At 33.6% G+C, this 24673-nt stretch overlaps 1 protein-coding gene across 1 annotated transcript; it reads left to right on the top strand.

The window, feature by feature from the left end:
- The first annotated feature begins 22889 nt into the window (after positions 1-22889).
- Positions 22890-23357, top strand: LOC141714404 (secreted RxLR effector protein 161-like). The gene has a single exon (XM_074517925.1). It carries the CDS (start codon positions 22890-22892, stop codon positions 23355-23357), a length of 468 nt encoding a protein of 155 aa, XP_074374026.1.
- The last annotated feature ends 1316 nt before the right edge of the window (positions 23358-24673 follow it).

The raw sequence follows: 24673 nt of genomic DNA, 5'->3' as shown, positions 1-24673 counted from the left end.
TTTTTTATCAATTTTAATTCTTAAAAAATATTTTTTAATATTAAACTAACTTAAAATATAAGAATTAAGATAATTATATTTAAAAATTATTTATTTTAGTTTATTTAAATAAAAAAAATTATGTCTTATAAGTTAAATTATCCAAATACTTGTACAACTTATAAACATTTATCAATTTCATTTATTCCGTTGTATTCATGGACAGTTTTATCTCTTCACTATTTATCTGCTTCATAAATTAAAAAATAGTCCTGAAAATAACATTTTTTTTATTATTAACTTGTATTAAATTTCTCATTACGGGTTAATTACTTCTTCTTCTTTTTTTGCTAAATGTTTAATTACTTCTTTATTTTTGGTAGATTAATTCATTGGGCTTTAACAGAAAATTATTACAAATATTATATATATAATAGAAAAAGTTTATGAAATTTATATTATTATAAAATATATTTAATTTTATAGTTATGTATTTTTAGTTTTGTTAAATTATATAGGACTAAGTTTAAATTTCCAGTTGAAAAATGGTTAATTTAATTATAAATAATTATGTAAGACGACAAATTTGGTTTTCGTAATTGCTATTAAGATTAAGTATTCTATAAAAAACATGGATGCTAAAATGAGCTAGGTGACTTGTTTAATTTTATTGTAATTTATCGATTTGTTGCATTTTGATGATCTTAGTGGGTACCCAACAATGTCTCAAAAAACTGTTGTATATATTTTGGAATTTACAATTCGGTGGTCAAAGTGATATTAATTTTTGACAAAAAACATTCATTAAAACTCTCAAATACAGTCAGGACAAATCCCCGAACTGATAATACAACCTGATTGAAAATAAAATGAGCTAAATATCTAGTCATTCTATTTTCAGATTGTTTAACAAACAGAATATAAATATTTTTGACAATAAAAATGATTACAAAGGTTTTCAGAGCAATTCAGTCGACACCAACAATCTTGAAAACATTAATGTCACACCTGGGCACATAAAAAAAGGTGATAGTCTCTTGTTCATACCCGCCAGTTACGCCAACTGAGATCCGGAATACAGATGTCCCCATATATTGAACAATTTTTCATTGTGCAAGGTGAGTTTTTGTGATAATCACCACTGTTTCAGATTCAAAGCTAGCTTCCCAGATCTCCCGATACACCAATTGAATTATTATCAACGAACCAAAATAACAAAACCGAACACACCAAAACATATTAAAACACACAAACCACTCCAAAAGGAGAGACACAAACTACTCAAAAAGGAGAGACATAAAAAACACCTAAAAAGATGGATGCACGAATCAAAAATTTCACCCAAAGGATGAAGATTATTGAAAATTAATGAAAGAAAAATAGAAAAAATAAGAGAGGAGAATACGTCTCTTGCGATAACAATAGTCATTTAGATTGAGTGTATGAAGGTAGAGGGGAGGCGGCGAGGGAGATGGAAAATGAGAGAAATAAGAGGTCGACTCTCATTAGGGATTATAATTGTTAAGAGTAATTCAAAGTGATATTAATTAGTTTCAAAATGTGGCTATATTCTGCCATTTACCAATGGATGGCCCTGAATTATTTAAATTTTATTTATATATGCACGTATTTAATATTTATTATTAAAAAAATTAAATTTTTTTATTTAATATTAAGAAGAAATAATTAGTAATTGCTACCAAAAAAAAGCATTCAATATAAACCTACAGTGTGCGAGGTGTTCGACGAGAACAGGACCCTCAATTATTTTAGGGCACATTTTTTTATATAGGTGTATATAGTTAAAATTAAAAAAATTAGTAAAAAAATTAGAATTATTATTTTTAATGTTAAAAAGTGTAAATGAAAAGAAAAAGTGTTTTAGATATAGTATTATACACGTACATAATTTTGATTGCTTTCTTGAATAAGTAAAATAAAATCTATAAACAATAATATATAAAATCTTATTAATAGAAATAAATACTTATATCAAAAATTATTATCCAGTGCCCTCATTACACTTCCAACAAGATAAACTCCTCATTTAAATACCAATTTCAATGATTCATTAAAATTAGTAATTGAACTATGTGTACTAGCTGACTTTTTTTCTCCCTTACTAGATCATTCAAGTAATGATTATATTTTAAATATAAAATAAATAAAAGAATGGATTTATACAAATTTAAACAATCTACATATAAATTTAAATTTACATGTATAATTTTTTATTTTTAGATAAATTTCCAATTTCTAAAATTTAATAGTTTGCGAGAAAATGTTGATTATTAAATCTATACTATACTATAATAGCCGGAATAGAGATAATTTGGTTCAACGGTATGGTTCAACGATAATTCCCTAATTTTGATTATTACAAAAATAGATAAATAGTGTTATATATCTAATAAACTACTAATTACTAAACTACTACTAAATATAATATACTTGTCCTACTAAACTACGTATACAACTTATCCTATTATTAAAAGATATAAATAATAGTGTTATATATCTGCTAAACTACTAAATTGTTAAACTACTAGAAATAGTCTATTTATTCTACTAAATTACGACCACATGTTATTCTATTATTTTTATTATAAATTTATAATCATTATATATTTATATAAATATTTCAAAAATATAATATAACTGGATAAATAAAAATTAAAATATTAATGGGAACCCGTGCATCGCATGGGATTTATGCTAGTTATTAATAGTAAGTGTGCTTCAAAAAAAGCTAGGTCCTGACGATTTTATGATAATTAATATCATATATTTACTTGTTTTATTATTTTACAATTTTGTTAATTTTCATTATGCAATACAGTTAATTTATGCATTTTAGTTGTTATAGTACTTTTATAAATTACATGTTCTTTTATTATTTCATGTATTTTTAAAAAAAGTACAAATTATTAGGACACTCTTTTAAAATTTTGCATAAAGCCTTCTAAATCTCAGGCACGGCTTTGTAAACCTATGTATACTATGAATTACTAATGTAAAAAATAATGTTATGACAACTTTCTAAATGTCTTTTGACCTTTTACTTTACCCCATTAATTGACACAAACTCTTGGCTTTTCACTTCTCAAGTAACATATATTTTGGAAGCCTATAAAAGCTTGCATGTACATTAGTGATATCAATAAACATGAAATCTTAAATTCTTTCTTACTCTCTTACTTTTATATTATATATTATATAACACGTTATCAACATGATTTGCTTATAAAATAAGAAGATCAATTTTACTTAAGTATTGAAAGGAGATCATCAAAGTGTAAATAAGTGTTGGAAATTCAAGAAGAAGAAGGTATCTACATTATTTCAGTTTGTCCACCAGTAATCAAAATGTCGAATCTTACAAAGTTTGAATTTAACGCAGTTCATGTCACCGGAAAAAAATTATGTGACATGGATTCTTGATGCTGAAATCCATCTTAGTGCAATGGGCCTCGGTGACACTATAAAAGAGGGAAATAAAACCTCTGAACAAGATAAGGCAAAAGCCATGATATTTCTTCGCCACCACCTTGATGAAGGATTGAAAACTGAATATTTGACTATTAAAGATCCATAAACACTTTGGAAGGATCTCAAAGAAAGATATGACCACCAAAAAAAGGTGATACTTCCTAAAGCTCGCTATGATTGGTTACACTTGCGATTGCAAGATTATAAAAGTGTGAGCGAGTATAACTCTGCCATGTTTAAAATTACATCTCAATTGAAATTATGTGGCAAGAATATCACCGATAAAGATATGATGCAAAAAACATATTCCACTTTCCATGCCAATAATATGCTCTTGCAGCAACAATATCGTGAACGTGGATTCACAAAATATTCTGAGCTGATTTCTGTTTTGCTTCTTGCTGAACAAAACAATGAACTTATGCTGAAAAATCATCAAGCACGTCCAACTGGCTCAACACCATTCTCTAAAGTGAATGCGTGACTAATAATATATATAGAGATAATAAATTATTTGGACGTGGACGTGGACGTGGACGTGGGCATAGATATGGACATGGACGTGGGCATGGACGTGCCTGTGGTCATGGTTTTGTGCATGGCAGAGACCGTAATCAAAAAAATCCCCCCAACTTTAAAAGGAAGCCTTATTACCAGAAACGGACAATAAATGAGGAGAAATCTGAGGGTAGTACGATTGTTAAAAGGGGTGAAATTACTTATAGTTGATGTGGAATGAAAGATCCATGTCGTACCTCCAAGCACTTTGCTGACCTATATCAAGCATCTTTAAAGAATGTTGAAACTAATTTCACCGAACAGAATTATCCTTTGGGGATTGCCCGTCTTGAAGCACATCTTGGAAGTAATGATCAAGTTGATCCTTCGGCCTTTACTCACATGGAAGTTGGAGATTTCTTTGAAGATGTTGATGTGAATATGCCTAAATTTGGTGGTGATGAGCCTAAAAATAACTAAACAAGGCCTTACATTGCTTGTTGAATTTTTTTATTTGGATTGTCAGTTTTAACTTTTGAACTATGATAATCATCATTATCAGTTGCTTATATATTTTTCTTTTCGTTAACGAAGTACTTGAGATGTTCTACCTCTACTTTTAATTTTATTTAATTTTTCGTGAAGAAATATGGCCAACAGTCTCTCATCATGTGTTATAAAAGATGAGAAATCTTTTTGTTTGGCGGATAGTGCAACAACACATACAATAAAGCATATTTTTCGCATCTAACATTAGCCAAAGCTAATGTAAATACAATATCGGGTGCATCAGATATAATCGAAGGCTCCGGAAGAGCAAGTATAGTGCTACCTAATAGTACATATTTATTGATTGAAAATGCAATATTTTCCACCCGGTCAAAAAGAAATCTTTTGAGCTTTAAAGCTATAAGCCACAATGGCTATCATATTGAGACGACAAATGAACGTGATAATGAATATTTATGTATCACGACTATAGTCTCAGGGAGAAAATATGTGATAGAAAAACTCCCATCATATAATTCTGGATTATATTATACTTTCATAAATCCAGTTGAATCACATATGACTATTAATACAAGATCTGTTGACTTGACAAATTTTACTATATGGCATGATCGTTTAGGTCATCCGGGTTCAACAATGATGCGAAGAATTATTGAAAATTCAAATGGACATCCACTCAAAAAAAAATTGTTCCATTGTCCAAAGATTTTTCATGTGTTGCTTGTATTCAAGGAAAATTGATAACAAACCCATCTCCTGTGAAAGTTGCCATTGAATGCCCAAAATTTTTGGAGTGAATTCAAGGAGATGTATGTGGACCAATTACCCCATCTAGTGGGCCATTTCAGAACTTTATGGTACTAATTGATGCATCAACAAGATGGTCACACGTTATTTATTGTCCGCTCGTAATGTGGCTTTTGCACGACTCCTTGCTCAAATAATTCGATTACAAGCACAATTTCTAATTATAATATAAAGAAAATAAGATTGGACAGAGTAGGAGAATTTACATCCCAATCGTTTAAAGATTATTGTATGTCTATTGGGATTGAAGTGGAGCATTCCGTTGCCCACACACACACTAAAAATGGTCTTGCCGAGTCTTTCATTGAAAGGATACAACAAATTACGAGACCATTACTTATGAGAAAAAAGTTACCAACTATCGCCTGGGGACATGCAATATTACATGCGGCTTATTTAGTCCGGTTAAGACCGACTTCTTATCATAAATATTCCCCAATCAAGAACCAAATATCTCTCACTTGAAATTTTTTGGGTGTGCAGTTTAGGTTCCAATATCCCCTCCCCAAAGAACAAAATGGGACCCCAAAGAAGATTAGGGGTATATATTGGATTTGATTCTCCCTCGATTATTAAATATTTGGAGCCCAAGACTGGTAATTTATTCACGACACGATTTGTCGATTGTCAATTTGATGAGACGGTTTTTCCAGCATTAGGGGGAGATAAGACAAAATTTGAAAAAGAAAAGCAAGAAATTTTATGGAATGCAGTATCCCTGTCTCATTATGATCCTCGAACAAATCAATGTGAATTTGAAGTTCAAAAGATTATCCACCTACAAGAAGTCGCAAATAGATTGCTTGATGCATTTACTGATGTCAAGAATGTGACAAAGTCACATATACCAGCTGTTAATGTTCCTTGTAAGATTAAACTTCCTGAAGAAGATAATAAAATCATGCTAGCAAATGAGTCTAAAGCATGCCATAAGCGTGGTAGACCTATTGGATCCAAGGATAAAATTCCAAGAAAAATAAGGAAACTTGATAAGAAAGTTGGAACATCATAAATTTGATCACTGGAGAGACGTCTTCCAAGGATGATCAAACACCTGAAATTGTTGATAATGAAAAGATCTCGATAAATTATGTCATTTCAGGAAAGAGGTGGAACAGAAAAGAAATTGTCAAAGATGATATACTTGCATATGCAGCTGCACTTGACATTTATGAGGAAATCGAGGATTATGAGCCTAGATCGATCTATGAATATAAAAGAAGAAATGATTGGCCAAAGTGGAAAGAAGCTATTGAAGCAGAATTGAAGTCACTTGAAAAATGCCAATTTTTGGACCTATTGTCCAAACACCTGCTGGTGTAAAACCCGTTGGATATAGATGGGTATTTGTGCGTAAAAGAAATGAGAAAAATGAAATTGTGAGATACAAGGTGTTGGATTTTTAACGTAGCGGGGGCATGGTAAAACACTTTTACACATATAAAATCCAAATAAAAGCATATAAATCATGAATAAAAATTCGAGGGATCGAATCTAACCTTTTAAAATAATTCGGAGACAACGATCAGAGATCCATAGCAGTTGCTCCTCAAGTGTGAAGCACTCCACCGGTATCCACCAAGAAAACGATGTTAAGGAGGAGGAAGGAGGTGGAGAGAATTGGGTTTTCCAAACTTTTTGGGTTTTCGGGTTTGATGTGGGTTTGAATAAAATAGGGTCTATAATAGTGTATTTATAGGCAAAATTTTCAGCTGAAATTTTCCCATAAATAATATTATTATTATCCCATTTATTATTCTCATTAATAATTAAAACACCTTTTAATTATTAATCCTTTTTTCTAAACACTTTAGAAATAATTCTCTCTCTTGATTTAATTTCCAAAAATTAAATCCTTAATTAATAATATTAAGAACTTTTCTTAATTAATTTATAATCAATTAAATCTCATTTAATCAATTATTAAATTTGCCAATTAATTATTTATTTCACAAATAAATAATTATTAGTCATTATTAATTAATTCCTCCACCATTAAATCATTCTCTTTTTATGGTGTGACCCTGTAGGTTCAATATTAAGCCAGTAGTAGAAATAAATAATAATAAAACTATTTTATCATTATTTATATAAATTCTCTAATTTATTAAATATGATTAATTAATTAATCACATTTATTCTACATCGTGAGGGATACTTCTCAGCATATCGCGACTATCCGGATAATATGAATTCACTGCTTAGCATACCAAGAACATATTCAGTGAATAGTTATCATACAATAAACTCCTTCTACCCTACAATGTCCCGATTAAATACAAGGCATGGATCTCGTGTCAAGCCTATCTAATTTAATCACTTGCTTACCATTTACTATGCGTAGTTCTATGCAAATTAGAAACTCCTTTCTAATTTCATTCACTCTGGCCAGAGATTCCTGAACTAGCATAAGTGGATCAGCCTTGAACATTCGCTTCCTTCACTGAAAGGGGTAGATCCTTTATTGATCATACACTATCTTCGTGTACAAATTCCTATACCCAGAAGAGCCCTAATAATTGTCCCTGGAGACTAAGAACTAAACCAAAGCATAGTTCAGTGTACACAAGATGACTATGATGACCTCAAGTCTAAGGATACTTGTACAACTATCACTATGTGAACAACTACTGACACGTGAGTGAACTCCATCAGTTGTTCAGCTGGGCGAGTCATGTTCATTGAACTTATTCTATAATAAGCACCTACATACTAGCTGTTGGGTCCCAATGTGTTTGTAGAAGGGGGGGTTGAATACAAACAGCACCGAATAATCGAATGAATGCGGAATAAAAAATGTGAAACAAAATTCAAGTTAAATAAAAATATTATTAAACTTGAAATATGTTACAACAACTGTATCGATTACAAGGTATTAATCTCAAATCAATTATCACAAATCTAGAATAAATTCGACATGAACTTTTTCTATTTTTGCAATAATTAGAATCAAATGCTAAACGCGATTTGAGATTAAGTTCTAGGGATTTTGATCCGCTAGATTGTTACACAAGAACAAGATAAAGATTTCTAGTTGATTGGATTTAACTTTGCAATCTAGAAATTGATCTTTGAATTTCAGCAGAGAACAATGAAATATTTCTTAGGCGGCTGCTGTGTTCTTGTATTTTTCAGTGTGTTTTGAATGACTTGGTCTTCTGCTTCTTTTATCAAACAGCCGAATGGAAAATTGATCTGGTATGACAATCCTTTGCTCAGTAAGACTTTCGGTGTGACAATCTTTAGAGCTAGCAAGACAATCAAAATGAACTAGCAAGACTTTCGGTATGACTATTGATTGTCATACCGATTGTCATATTAATTCAAATGAATTGTCTTGCTGAATTAATAAGTGATTTTAATCTAAATAATAATTCTATCAAGACACTCAACTGAATTAGCATGACTTTCGGTATGACTATCAATTGTCATACCGATTGTCATACTAGTACAATCAGTTGTCTTTTTAGAATTAAAACAGATTTTAACCAAATAAAAATTCTGAAAACCTTAATATTAATTCTGAATTAATTAATCAATTAATTCAATTAATCAATAAATTAATCTTTGCAGATATAATTTATTTTCTTAATTAAATTATATGACTTAATTAATTAATAGAGAATTAATACTAACCCTGAGCAACATCCATTCTTCTGACAATCTTCTGAAAATCACTGAGAATTATGAATCAATTCCACCACTTCAATGTTGACACTCGATGTACTGTCTGGTTCATGAGTGACTAACTTCCGTGACGTTTCTTCATGTCTTGACTTTGACACTTTGATTTTTTTCAGATTAAATCCTTGTAATTAATGATACTCTGACGAGATCTCTGTCACTTGATTAAATCCACGATCTTGATTTATATCACTGAGGCATGATCAACTTCTTGAACTTCTTCCAGTGAATTAACTCCTCAAGTCTATAGATGAACCTTGTTTCTGAATCCTTTGACAGATATTACTTTGCGAGATCTCTCTGACGATCGATCCACTATTTACTTATTACATTCTTATTTGAGTTGAGTTGAATCCTCGAATATACAAATAGGTCTATGACATATGACTTACAATCTCCCCCTATTTGTTTGTTAGACAATAACACACAAATACCTAGAGGATAACTCAACTAACAAATAAGAAAAAGATATAAATATACATGCAAAGTAAATAGTAGAAAAGTTCTGGACTAGATTTAACATTTTCCAGATTCCAAGTAGATGTTCCTCTAGACTGAACATATCTTCAAGTAGTTTCATCTTCTTTTGTACAACCACATTTCCTGTTGAGAAGCACATATCTCTCTTGCTTCTCCCCCTATGAGAATCAACTGATTAAAGAAGATCACCTTCGTTTTACCACCTCTCCCGTACAATAGGATCCGCAGATAAAAACCAATGGTACTCCCCTAACAGCTTCTTCCCTTACTAGGAAATCACCTTGTGTTTACCACCTCTCCCGTACAATAGGGTCTGTAGTTAGAAACAACAATGGTGTGGTGTAGTGTACATTTTTAGGATCTTTTTCTTCCTCCCTGCTATTTCTCCCCCTTAGTTGAGGAATCCTCCAAACTATTACTTAAGCTTCTATCTCCCCCTTAAAGAAGGAATGTATGCCGTCGTCTGAAGGAGTTCTCATATTTCACTTGGTTGGAAAAGAAATAACAAGTAGTTTCTTTTTCTTCCTCACTGTGAGTGTGTGATTGTGTTTTAGTGTACCTCACATGTGTTTCACTCTTCTCTCCACTCGTGTTTACACTCATTCTCACAAGTGTATCACTCTTCTCTCATAGCTCCATAATTCAGCTGTACCTGTAAGGAAAATCACCTTAGCCATCCTTAAGGAGGTCACAGGTGGTGCAATGGGAGTTCACAAATCCCCATCCTTGTTAAACTCGTCAGATGAATCTGAGTCATAATTTACAAGTTGCTAGTTTCCCTTTTAGGGTTCCAGATTTGAATTCTGGGAAGGTAAACAATGATCCAACGAATTTAGCATAAAGATCAAAGTTCCCTTCTAATGTCTGTGAAGACATTTCCTTGTGACTCATCAGGTAATATCTGAATCATTGTCAACAAGTTGCCGATCTGCACCTATGTCAGATCCACTATCCGCAGATGCATCCAGGGGATTTAAGCCTGGGGAGGTAGACACTGACCACTGACATATGGCTTTTGGATCAGTATCCTCTCCTAACACCTGTAAAGGCAATTGGTCCACTAACGAACCTTGAACAATCGAATCTGACCTTAAAATGGTCGAAACTCTTGTTTCCGTCAACTCATCCTTTGTGTGTGTAACATTTCCTTGTGCATCAAGAATTGTTTATATTTGAAGTGGTGACACTACATCGGATACCTTGGCCGACAGGCAAATTTCAATAGACACACCCTGTTGAGAGAATGAATCTAGTAACTGTTTTTGTGCCTTTTCAGCCATTACATCTTTTTGAGAAGATGTATGGGGGATAGCAGTTATCTCGGTTTAAATACTACTCATCTATGTAGGAGACAGAGCTACTGGGTTGACTTCAGAACCTTCCTTATGTGGTGCACTAAGGCACTATCTCCCTCGCACTCATCCATACTACATTTAGTGGTAAGAGAGTGTTGGTTGGTTCTGTTTCTGTGTTTGTCTTTTACAGTCTGGGATAGACGTTGTGGGTTTTCAACCTCATGACTGTCAATGAAAGAAAGTCATTGGAGACTGAACCTGTATCATAGAACATATGGTAATAGAGAGAAAATGATTTACAATAGTGATTTCAAAAGATTTTACATGAAATAAGAAATCACTAATGTAGAAAGAAGTTTAATTTTTGTTTTTCAAAATGAATGAGTTTTTGATAAAACATTGATCACTTAGGGTAAAGTCTAAGTAATTCTCATTCATGTCAAAAGCTTACAAATATCTGCAACATAATGTTAACAAGATATCATTGACCGATACTTGTCAAGTACTTTAGATACTAATTGTTATGTTGCATTATCAATATATCACTGCACATATAAAACAATATGATTGTGCTTAGTGATAAGATAGTTATTAATATGACGACTCTACTTATTCATATAAAATTATAACTTCTGTTAGAGTGCCATACCATGTCCTTGACGATTGTTTGAGCAGTATACTAGTTCATACCAACCTGAAGTGAGATTGTGAAGAAGAAATTGCATAGTCCAATAGATCTGCAGCTGCAAAGTCCATGAACTGTGGTGCATTGACTTCCTCTTTTGACTTACCAACCAGGAGTACACTTGTACACATCTTACTAGAGTACAATTCCAAGTGTAATGTGCAGCAGGTGTCTGATATGTCGTAATATTCTCAAGTCTCGTCACTGGTGCTATATGTTAGATACTGCTTCCTGATAATAACCTAGCACAATATACAAAATTACAATGATAACATTCCCAGCTTGCAAACAGCCATATCCCTCAGATAAACCTTTGTTGTTATCTCCAAAGGTAATCAGGGGGCCAACTTTCTCAATCCACATTTGATAGCAGGGCTCTATCTCCGGTCATATGTCTTGATGATCCACTGTCAAGAATCCACACTACCGGTTACACCTGTTTAATGCCCTGCACTTCAAATGGATTAGACCTTCTTCGGAACCCAAACTTGGTTGGGCCCGGCATACTTGTAGAATTGTCCTTTGTCAGGCAAAACAACATTTTTAATATTAACGATCTCAACATCCTCAATGACTGAACATTTGACCTTGTAAACAGCCTTAACAAATTTCTGTTTAAGCTTAGGCACAAATGTCTCCTTTCTAGCCTTAGAAGGACTAGCAGTCTTAGACCTATCATGCTTCTTGTTATTCACATGCTGACGAGGAGTAGTCTTATCATTAGACACATGCTTACCATTAAAATAAGCATACATCATATTAAAAGCACAAGACATACAATTAGCAACACTACATGCTTTATGAGAGTGATTAACAGCAGGTAATTTATGCATGGTAGACATGGCATTATTGTTATCCAACTCATGTGTGTCTGAGTTAGTCTCAGTTGCTTTCACAACTTTGACTGGAACTTTCGACTCACTTGACTTGGAAACAATCTTCTCATTAGCATGATCTTCAGCACGTATTTCTTCATGAATAACAGAAGAGGTCGCATCAAATGGTTCAGCAATTGATGCTTTATAGAGGGGTTCATCAACACCCTTAAGCACATGTGGTACTTCCCTCCCTTTAGCACAGACATGAGGAGGGGAGTTTATGCCTAATTCTCCAATAGCAGCATTGTAATCATAACCTATTCCAGATGTTTGATTAATAGCTTGCTTACTGTAGAACTCTTTAACCTTCGAACAAGAATTGAAGTAGGCTCTAACCTTAGTCTCAAGACCGGTGATCTTGTCTTTGAGAATAGTTTCGAGTTTTCTATAACAGTCAACTCTATTCTCTAGCAAAGATACCTGTTCTTTTAATTTATCTTGATTAATGTGCACAAGTCTTAATTCATTGACCTCTTTCTCAAGGTCTGTGATCTGTAAACTTAACAGTTCATTATCACGACGTGCACAATCTAAGTTACCTCTTAGATGATAAACCATTTCAGCATCAGAAAGTTTTACCTCTATTCTTGACGATGAAGCTTTTCCATCAATAGCCATAAGAGCAAGATTTCCTTCATCTTCATCTTCACTGTCAGTATCATCCCAGCTTCTTCCCTTTGCCAGATAAGCCCTTTCAGAGTTCTTTCTTACTTACTTTGGCTTCCTACATTCTGTGGCAAAGTGTCCCAACTCATTGCAGTTATAGCATCTAATGGTGCTTCGATCAACCATCCCTGTTTTGTACCCACCACTGCTGGTGTTAGAGGATGAAGATCCACCTTTCTGGAATTTGTTGTAGTTGGACTTGTACTTAAGCTTGGGATTCCTCCTGAATCTGACATGGGAGAATCTCTTGACAATTTGGGCCATTGATTCATCTTCCAATTGCTCCAGCTCTTCCAAGGAATAAAAATCATCACTTGATTGATTTGTAGTAGGAGGATCATATTCTGCTACTAACTCATTTTCCTCACCCTTGGAAAACTGTACCATTCTTTCTAACTGTTGAGATTGTTGTTGTTGTTGACCTTCAGCTACAAGTGCAGTAGATGTGCTGACCATTCTATCCTTCCCGTAGACTTCCTTCTGTTGAATCTGCTCCAACTCATAGGTTTTTAACACTCCATAGAGCCTGTCCAAAGAAATCTCACTCAGATCTCTAGCTTCTCTAATGGCAGTGATTCTATGTTCAAGATGAGCTGGCAGTGTTAAAAGGAACTTTTTGTTGACCTCCCTGATTGAATAATACTTTCCATTGATGTTCAGGTTGTTGATCAACGCATTGTACCTCTCAAACACTTCAGTAATTCCTTCTCCTGGATTTGATTTGAAATGTTCATATTCAGAGGTTAGGATTTCCAACTTGTTCTCCCTAACTTCCTCTGTGCCTTCATTAATCACCTCAATAGTTTCCCACATGTGTTTGGAATTTTTACAGTTCATCACATGTCTGTTCATCAAGGGATCAAGGGAATCAATTAATATTAATTGAAGGCTGGCATCCAAGGAGGCTTCTTCCTTCTCAGCAGGAGTAAAATCTTCAGGCTCTTTTGGATAGGTTCTAGCTTCAGTAGTCACCACACCATCTACTATTACCTCCGGTTCAATAACCATCGGAGTTTTTATACCCTTCTTTAACAAGTTTGAATATTTGGGATTTGCAACTTGTAAAAATAATAGCATCTTCTTCTTCCACATGATATAATTCTCTTTATCAAATTGTGGAATTTTAACGGTTCCAACTTTATGTGAAGTCATTATGAATTTTTGAATAAATAAAAATTCAAGGAGTTGAAAAATCACAAAAGTCTAGGATCTTGATTTGTTCGTTAATCAGAAGGCTCTGATACCAATTGTTGGGTCCCAATGTGTTTGTAGAAGGGGGGGTTGAATACAAACAGCACCGAATAATCGAATGAATGCGGAATAAAAAATGTGAAACAAAATTCAAGTTAAATAAAAATATTATTAAACTTGAAATGTGTTACAACAACTGTATCGATTACAAGGTATTAATCTCAAATCAATTATCACAAATCTAGAATAAATTCGACATGAACTTTTTCTATTTTTGCAATAATTAGAATCAAATGCTAAACGCGATTTGAGATTAAGTTCTAGGGATTTTGATCCGCTAGATTGTTACACAAGAACAAGATAAAGATTTCTAGTTGATTGGATTTAACTTTGCAATCTAGAAATTGATCTTTGAATTTCAGCAGAGAACAATGAAATATTTCTTAGGCGGCTGCTGTGTTCTTATATTTTTCAGTGTGTTTTGAATGACTTGGTCTTCTGCTTCTTTTATCAAACAGCCGAATGGAAAATTGATCTGGTATGACAATCCTTTGCTCAGTAAGACTTTCGGTGTGACAATCTTTAGAGCTAGCAAGACAATCAAAATGAACTAGCAAGACTTTCGGTATGACTATTGATTGTCATACCGATTGTCATATTAATTCAAATGAATTGTCTTGCTGAATTAATAAGTGATTTTAATCTAAATAATAATTCTATCAAGACACTCAACTGAATTAGCATGACTTTCGGTATGACTATCAATTGTCATACCGATTGTCATACTAGTACAATCAGTTATCTTTTTAGAATTAAAACAGATTTTAACCAAATAAAAATTCTGAAAATCTTAATATTAATTCTGAATTAATTAATCAATTAATTCAATTAATCAATAAATTAATCTTTGCAGATATAATTTATTTTCTTAATTAAATTATATGACTTAATTAATTAATAGAGAATTAATACTAACCCTGAGCAACATCCATTCTTCTGACAATCTTCTGAAAATTACTGAGAATTATGAATCAATTCCACCACTTCAATGTTGACACTCGATGTACTGTCTGGTTCATGAGTGACTAACTTCCGTGACGTTTCTTCATGTCTTGACTTTGACACTTTGATTTTCTTCAGATTAAATCCTTGTAATTAATGATACTCTGACGAGATCTCTGTCACTTGATTAAATCCACGATCTTGATTTATATCACTGAGGCATGATCAACTTCTTGAACTTCTTCCAGTGAATTAACTCCTCAAGTCTGTAGATGAACCTTGTTTCTGAATCCTTTGACAGATATTACTTTGCGAGATCTCTCTGACGGTCGATCCACTATTTACTTATTACATTCTTATTTGAGTTGAGTTGAATCCTCGAATATACAAATAGGTCTATGACATATGACTTACACTAGCCATAGTGTCACCACACAAATGTCTATGAGAACAGACATCCTTCATAATGAAGCAAGCATAGTATGTACCGATCTTTGCGGATTATTAATTACCAGTTAGTAATCCTACGACCAGGAACTATTTAAGTTTAGAGTTATCATCTTTTTAGGTCTCACTATTATGATCTCATCATAATCCATAAAAAGCTTTACTCTAAACTATGGTATATCTTATTTAAACACTTAAATAGATAGAGCCCGTAATAAAAATAAAACAAGTCTTTTATTAAAATCAATGAAATCAAAACAGATTATATAAAAAGTTATTCCTAAATCCTCATACATGATTGGACTTAGGACATATTCCTTTCAATCTCCCACTTGTACTAAAGCCAATCACTCTGGTATCTAATACCCATCTTGTCTTTATGACGATCAAAGTGACTTTCATAAAGTAGCTTTGTGAGTGGGTCTGCTATGTTGTTATGTGTGTCAACTCTAATTCAATACAATACAAGAAATGTTACCGCGCTCCCACTAACCCTTTTGTAGACGCATGGTTCATCTTCGTTTTTGATAAAATCAAACTCTTTGATTGTCTCATCAAAACGTATGTTCCATCTACGAGAAGCTTGCTTTAAACCACTTATGGTTCGCAGTAGCTTACACACTAGGTTTTCATTTCCCTTGGAAAGAAAACCATCTGGCTATATGCCAGATCTCATAGTCGTAGTAAGCAGCAATCGCAAGCAAAATCTGAACTGATTTTAACAGGGCTACAGGTAAAAAGTTTCATCAAAGTCAATCCATTGCCTTTGTTTGAATCCTTTTGCCACAAGCCTGGCCTTATAGGTCTCCACCTGGCCATCTGCTATAATCTATCTTTTGTATACCGTATACATAGATTCCATTCTGGATTTAATGGTACTTTGCCATTTCTCTGAGTCAACACTACTCATAGCCTCATTATAGGTCACAGGGTCGTCATCATCAATGATCGACAACTCATTGTCATTCTCAATGACAAGGCCATATTACCTCTCAGGTTGGCGAGACACTCTCCCTAATCTATGAATGGGTTGTTCCACAAAAGGTTGTTCAGTCAGAACAGGTGTTTCCACTTGATCCGTAGTAGTTTGTGCTTCTTGAACTTCATCAAGTTCAATTTTGCTCCCACTGTTTCCTTCAAGGATAAACTCCTTTTCCAAGAAGGTAGCATGTCTGGAGACAAACACCCGATGATCGGTGTAAAAGTAATACCCTAAAGTCTCTTTAGGATATCCCACAAAATAACATTATACGGATCGATATTCCAGCTTATCTGGGTCAACTTTCTTGACATAAGCTGGATATCCCCAAATCTTAACGTGTTTAAGACTCGGTTTTCTTTCTTTCCATATCTCATACGAAGTTTGAGGAACAGATTTTGGAAGGCACCATATTCAGTAAATATGCTGAGGTTTCCAATGCATAACCCCATAGAAATACTGGAAGATTTGCATAGCTCAACATGGACCGAACTATGTCTAACAAAGTTCGATTTCTCCTTTCAGATACCAATCTGGAGGAGTCCAGTGGGAGACTATACCATTTACTTAGAGATAATCTATAAACACTCCATTAAAGTATTCACCACCTTGATCTGATCGAAGAGTTATAATACTATGTTTGGTTGTTTCTCCACTTCATACTTATATTCTTTGAACTTTTCAAAGGCCTCAGACTTGTGTTTCATCAAACACATATCCGAATCCAGATCTATCATCTATGAAAGTAATGAAGTATGAAAATCCACCCATGGCTTGCGTAGACATTGGTCCACATACATCTGTGTGTACCATTCCTAGCAAATTTGCAGCCCTCTCTCCATTTCCACTAAATGGAGACTGCAGTGCCACTATAAAGTGAGATTTTCATCATCCCTTTTCTTTTATTAGTTTGTTCAATCTGAAGTAAATTATGTCACATTTATACAGACCATTATTTAAAGTACCACGTCCATAAAGAATATTATTTCTAAGAATAGAACATTCATTATTCTCAATAATAAATGAAAATCCAGCCAAGTCTAACATGGGAATAATATTCCTCACAATCGAGGGAACAAAATAACAATTATTTAAAACAATAGTCTTGCCCGTAGGCATATGTAAATGAAATGATTCTACATCTTCAACAGCAACTCTTGCTCCATTTCCCATCAGTAGAATCACCTCCTCTTCCTCAAGAGTCCTACTTCTCCTTGGTCCCTGCAATAATTGCAGATTTGAGAACCACAGGCGGTATCTAATACCCAAGTAGAAATTTGATTTAATGACATATTCACTTCTATCATGAACATACCTGAATCAGAAGCGGTAGTCTCACTACCCTTCTTCTTCTTCAATTCTGCAAGGTAAACCTTGCAGTTCCTCTTCCAGTGCCCCACCTTGTTACAGTGAAAGCAAACAACTTTGCTCTTGGGGTCTTCAGCTTTTGGTGGAACCGGCTTTTCTTCACCTACTTTCTTCTTCTTGGAAGAGTTCCTCTCCCTTTTCTTAGGATTGGAACCTTCACCAATTAGAAGAACAGAACTCTTGTTAGGGGGAAAATTCGATTCCGCAGGTCTTCAACATGTTGTGGAGTTCAGGCAGGCTGACATCCAACTTATTCATGTGAAAGTTCACAACAAACTGCGAGAACGAACTCGGAAGCGATTGCAAGACCAAGTCTTGGCTCAGCTCCCCATCCATGGCAAAACCAAGTTGTCCAAGACGTTCAATCAAATTGATCATCTTAAGTACATGGTCATTCACAGATGATCCCTCAGACATCCTACAACCGAACAGCTCCTTCGATATCTCATATCGAGTTGTCCTCCCCGCCACATCATACAACTCTTATAGATGCATGAGGATAGTGTGAGCATCCATATGCTCATGTTGTTTCTGTAGCTCAATGTTCATGGAAGCTAGCATGATGTATTGAGCAACATTTACATCATCTATCCACTTACGATACACAGCATGTTCATCATTATGTGCATCACTAGCAGGTTCAGTAGGCTTAGGTGAGTCAATCACGTATTCCAGCTTCTCAATCCTGAGAACAATTCTCAAGTTTCGAAGCCAGTCAGCATAATTAGGACCAGTCAATTTGTGAGCATCTAGTATGCTCCTGAGTGATAGTGCAGAAGACATAATGTATATTGTAAATCTGTAAATGATAAACACATAACAACACTTAGAAAATATTCGATTTCATTTTAAAACACTATATGAATCGGGTCTTTATTCATAAGTGGCTCCCACTAGTTTTCCTAATTTATTCAACCCCCTACGTGAAAAATTAAGCATTCATAATGCTAGTGGGAATAGGGATCCTACATTCCATTACACGACCCCGGCTGTAGCACGAACCGCCATGTAATGTTCAATAGGCAGACAACTCTTGTCAATTACATCTCATGTTATTCCCTAATCAAACTTTAGCCTCTTGAATAATTGAGTCTCGGCTGTAGCACGACAAACTCAATATTCTAAGTCAAGTCTAACCCAACATTCCGTACAGTTGAATCAGTCCCCAAAGGCCCACGGCTGTAGCACGTACCGACCTTTAGATTCTTATTCAATGTACACATCTCTATGTAATAGACAAGTATTTCTTATTTCGAAATCAAAGCCCTCGGCTGTAGCACGAACCGACAATGATTCAAAAATAAGAACTACTTTCTATCATGTTGGAAGGATATGACCGACACAAGCCCGTTGTGTCATTGGCCAATTACTACTTGATATTATTTAATTTTAGAGGGATTATATTACGTTACAATCATAATCATATTATAAAGAGATTATTCCTTTTAAATTAAATATTTCAAATCAATAATCAATAATCAGATGATTCCCAGATCGGGTGGAGCATTGTCAAGAGGCGTCACTTAATAACCCTTTCTTACAGATAGAAATCTGTTGTTAACAGAATCATCCTTTCTCTCATATCAAAAATTCATATTCAATTACGTGTTTCATAAACACAAGAATCTCATGATTGTATTCATAATATTATTATTAAGGTTATGAAACAATTTCACTATACTAGGTTGTCTAACAAACGCCTTATATTTATTTAAGTTCACCTAAATCTATCATCGCATGATAAACTAAGCATATATCACATATATCAATATGAATAAACATCAAGGTAGGCATGTTATATCATCTAGCACATTAGTCTAAGCATTATACATCTCTATGTATCACATGAAGCATTTAAAAGCAAATAAAAACAGTCAAAAACAGCTTTAAAACACTTCATGGAAATATAAACAGTTCAAAACTTTTATATAAACTAAAATTGATCACTCCATTAGATCCGTCTCGGAAAAACGAATCCAACGGTATATTGCACGCCTAAAACGGAGTTACGAAACTCCCAGAAAATCAATTTTAAAATCAACAGACGGGCTGTAACGCATTACAGGAACGCGTTACAAGCCCTGTAACGCATTCCGGTGATGCGTTACAGACCTTTTAAGCCATTAAAGGGTGTAACGCATTCCGTGAATGCACCACAGGTGTGTAACGCATTCCCGAAATGCGTGACACCCCTATTTTTTTTTGTTTTGCAGCAGCCGCCGCTTTCCTCGGTTTGCGCGCCTGACAACTGTTCTCTGTTCTACTTTTCTATCCGTGTAGCAGCATAAACCACAGACAAAGACAGCAGTACAGCAGATGCAATATATATACTTACAATCAATTTATATATATATATATGATTTATTTAATTATAAGAACTTCAAAAATTCATAATAAAAATTCTATACATCATAAAATTATGAAAAAATACCCAGACGATCTACAACACTTGTAGAACCCAGATCAACAATCAAAATTATTCTGAGAAACGATTTCTCATCAGACAAAATTAATCCATAATATAACTTGTAAAAATCATAATTAATTCATACAAGCACATAAAATTCTGAAATTTTTACCACAGATCTATATGCATACAACCTATGCTCTGATACCATTGTTGGATTTTTAACGCAGCGGGGGCATGACAAAACACTTTTACACATATAAAATCCAAATAAAAGCATATAAATCATGAATAAAAATTCGAAGGATCGAATCTAACCTTTTAAAATAATTCGGAGACAACGATCAGAGATCCATAGCAGTTGCTCCTCAAGTGTGAAGCACTCCACCGGTATCCACCAAGAAAACGATGTTAAGGAGGAGGAAGGAGGTGGAGAGAATTGGGTTTTCCAAACTTTTTGGGTTTTCGGGTTTGATGTGGGTTTGAATAAAATAGGGTCTATAATAGTGTATTTATAGGCAAAATTTTCAGCTGAAATTTTCCTATAAATAATATTATTATTATCCCATTTATTATTCTCATTAATAATTAAAACATCTTTTAATTATTAATCCTTTTTCTAAACACTTTAGAAATAATTCTCTCTCTTGATTTAATTTCCAAAAATTAAATCCTTAATTAATAATATTAAGAACTTTTCTTAATTAATTTATAATCAATTAAATCTCATTTAATCAATTATTAAATTTGCCAATTAATTATTTATTTCACAAATAAATAATTATTAGCCATTATTAATTAATTCCTCCACCATTAAATCATTCTCTTTTTATGGTGTGACCCTGTAGGTTCAATATTAATCCAGTAGTAGAAATAAATAATAATAAAACTATTTTATCATTATTTATATAAATTCTCTAATTTATTAAATATAATTAATTAATTAATCACATTTATTCTACATCGTGAGGGATACTTCTCAGCATATCGCGACTATCCGGATAATATTAATTCACTGCTTAGAATACCAAGAACCTATTCAGTGAATAGTTATCGTACAATAAACTCCTTCTACCCTACAATGTCCCGATTAAATACAAGGCATGGATCTCGTGTCAAGCCTATCTAATTTAATCAATTGCTTACCATTTACTATGCGTAGTTCTATGCAAATTAGAAACTCCTTTCTAATTTCATTCACTCTGGCCAGAGATTCCTGAACTAGCATAAGTGGATCAGCCTTGAACATTTGCTTCCTTCACTAGAAGGGGTAGATCCTTTATTGATCATACACTATCTTCGTGTACAAATTCTTATACCCAGAAGAGCCCTAATAATTGTCCCTGGAGACTAAGAACTAAACCAAAGCATAGTTCAGTGTACACAAGATGACTATGATGACCTCAAGTCTAAGGATACTTGTACAACTATCACTATGTGAACAACTGCTGACACGTGAATGAACTCCATCAGTTGTTCAGCTGGGCGAGTCATGTTCAGTGAACTTATTCTATAATAAGCACCTACATACTAGCTATAGTGTCACCACACAAATAGTCTATGAGAACAGACATTCTTCATAATGAAGCAAGCATAGTATGTACCGATCTTTGCGGATTATTAATTACCAGTTAGTAATCCTACGACCAGGAACTATTTAAGTTTAGAGTTATCATCTTTTTAGATCTCACTATTATGATCTCATCATAATCCATAAAAAGCTTTACTCTAAACTATGGTATATCTTATTTAAACACTTAAATAGATAGAGCCCGTAATAAAAATAAAACAAGTCTTTTATTAAAATCAATGAAATCAAAACAGATTATATAAAAAGTTATTCCTAAATCCTCATACATGATTGGACTTAGGACATATTCCTTTCACAAGGCACGCCTTGTTGCTAAGGCTTCTCACAAAGACCGAGAAATCTATTACGAAGAAACTTATTTCCCGGTAATGGATGCAACAACATTCAGATTTTTAATAAGTTTATCAATTCTAGAAGGGCTCCAAATGAATTTAATGGATGTTGTGACTGCCTACTTGTATGGGTCACTCGATAGTGACATTTACATAAAGATCTTTGATGGATTAAAAATGCCTGAAGCATAAAGTTCAAGACCCCGAGAGATTTACTCAATTAAATTACAAAGATCATTATACGGATTGAAACAATCGGGTCGTATGTGATACAATCATCTCAGTGAATATCTTTTGAAAGATGGATATACTAATAATGTAATATGTCCATGTGTTTTTATTAAAAGGACAAAATTGGGGTTTACTATCATTGCTGTCTATGTTGATGATTTAAACATCATTGGAAATTCCAGATGAACTCCATGAGACGATTGGATATTTGAAAAGAGAGTTTGAAATGAAGGATTTGGGTAAAACAAAACTCAGCCTTGGTTTTCAAGTTGAATATTTATCTAAAGGAATCTTTATCCACCAGTCTTCATATATTGAAAAGATTCTTAAATGGTTTATTATGTATAAAGCATATCTTGTGAGTACACCTATGGTTGTACGTTCACTAGAAAAGAACAAGGATCCATTCCGTCCAAGAGAAAAGGGAGAAGAACTTCTTGGTCCAGAAGTACCATATCTTAGTGTCATTGGTGCACTAATGTATCTTGCCAATTGCACACGTCCTGATATTGCATTTTCTGTTAATCTTTTGGCAAGACATAGTTCTGCTCCAACTCGAAGACATTGGACTAGTGTGAAACAAATATTTAGATATCTTCGAGGAACAATGGATATGGGTTTATTTTATGCTAAAGACTCACAAGTGGAATTAGTTGGTTATGCAGATGCAGGATATCGGTCCGATCCTCATAAAGGAAGGTCACAAACAGGTTATATTTTCATGTATAGTGATACTGCAATATCTTGGCGCTCAACAAAACAGACTCTTGCAACAATTTCTCCAAATCATGCTGAATTATTGGCCCTTCATGAAGCAAATCGAGATGTGTATGGCTGAGGTCTCTTGTTCACCATATTCGAGATTCATATGGTCTTTCAGTCAACAAAAGAATTCCTACCACTTTGTATGAAGAAAATGAAGCTTGCATCATTCAGACACGTGAAGGCTACTTTAAAGGAGATCAGACAAAGAACATTGATCCAAAATTCTTCTTCACCTATGAACTTCAGCAAAGGGGAGAGATTGATGTTTGCCAGATTCGTTCATGTGAAAATCCAGCAGATTTGTTTATAAAATCACTTCCTACATCTTCGTTCGAGAAGTTGGTGCACAAAATTGGAATGCGCAAATTTCGAGATCTATGTTGATATTCATAGTCATGTCAAAATGAGGGGGAGATGTAATACACTCGTTATTACACGAGCAACACATGTACTCTTTTTCCTTCATTAGGGTTTTTCCCACAGGATTTTTCATAGTAAGGTTTTAATGAGGCATGTAGTTGTACGAGTTATCCCGGGGGAGTGTTATGATATTATTGTTTCACTCTTAACTTTCTAGATGTCATTTGACCTTTCACCTTTACCCCATTAATTGACACAAACTCTTGTCTTTTCACTTCTCAAGTAACCTATGTTTTAGAAGCTTATTAAAGGTTTGCATGTACATTATTTTGTGATATCAATAAACATAAAATTTTAAATTCTTTTTTACTCTCTCTACTTTTATATTATATATTATATAACAGTTCTTAGGGTTTTTTTTCAAAAATACCCAAGTTACTGAAGAAAATATTTTCAAAAATATTTTACATTTGTAACTTTATATCCAAAATCTATAGTCTCTTATATAAATTCGAGCAAACTCTTTGTACCTTAAATGCAACTTTGATTGTATTTTTTCATAAATAAATTTAAAAATATGAATAATTTTGATAAATTCCCTTAATTTTAATATCACACTTAAAAAATATTCTAATGAGAATGAACCGAGTAACTGAGTGTCCAGTGTACTCAAACGGGCAAGAAGGAACGTGTACACTAACAAAGGGGCACCGGGAGATCCTTCATCGACAAATATTATCATCGGATATGGAAGATTTCTCATCTCACAATTTATTGGATTAAGAAGAGAGCACTCACCGCCGTGATATATGATTTATGCCCAGATTTTTGGCTAGTGAAAATTATTAAGTGAGGAGTTACTTTATAACGTTAATTAAATACTATACTTGTAAATTTTTGTAATTTATAATCTCCGTCATTATATATACTATTGTGTTGTGTGATATACAGACACCATCCTTCATATCATCTCCGACAGAAAACACAGCTTATAATAAACTGTGGGTTAGCGATTCATTAATTACTGAG

Source organism: Apium graveolens, chromosome 3, assembly GCF_009905375.1.
Source record: "Apium graveolens cultivar Ventura chromosome 3, ASM990537v1, whole genome shotgun sequence".
Taxonomy (NCBI): Eukaryota; Viridiplantae; Streptophyta; class Magnoliopsida; order Apiales; family Apiaceae; genus Apium; species Apium graveolens.
Note: the sequence above shows the minus strand (reverse complement) of the source record. Positions and strands in the feature narration are given on the sequence as shown.

Excerpts from the sequence above, each read along its gene's own strand:
- LOC141714404 (XM_074517925.1), top strand. The coding sequence starts at position 22,890 with ATGGTTGTACGTTCACTAGAAAAGAACAAGGATCCATTCCGTCCAAGA.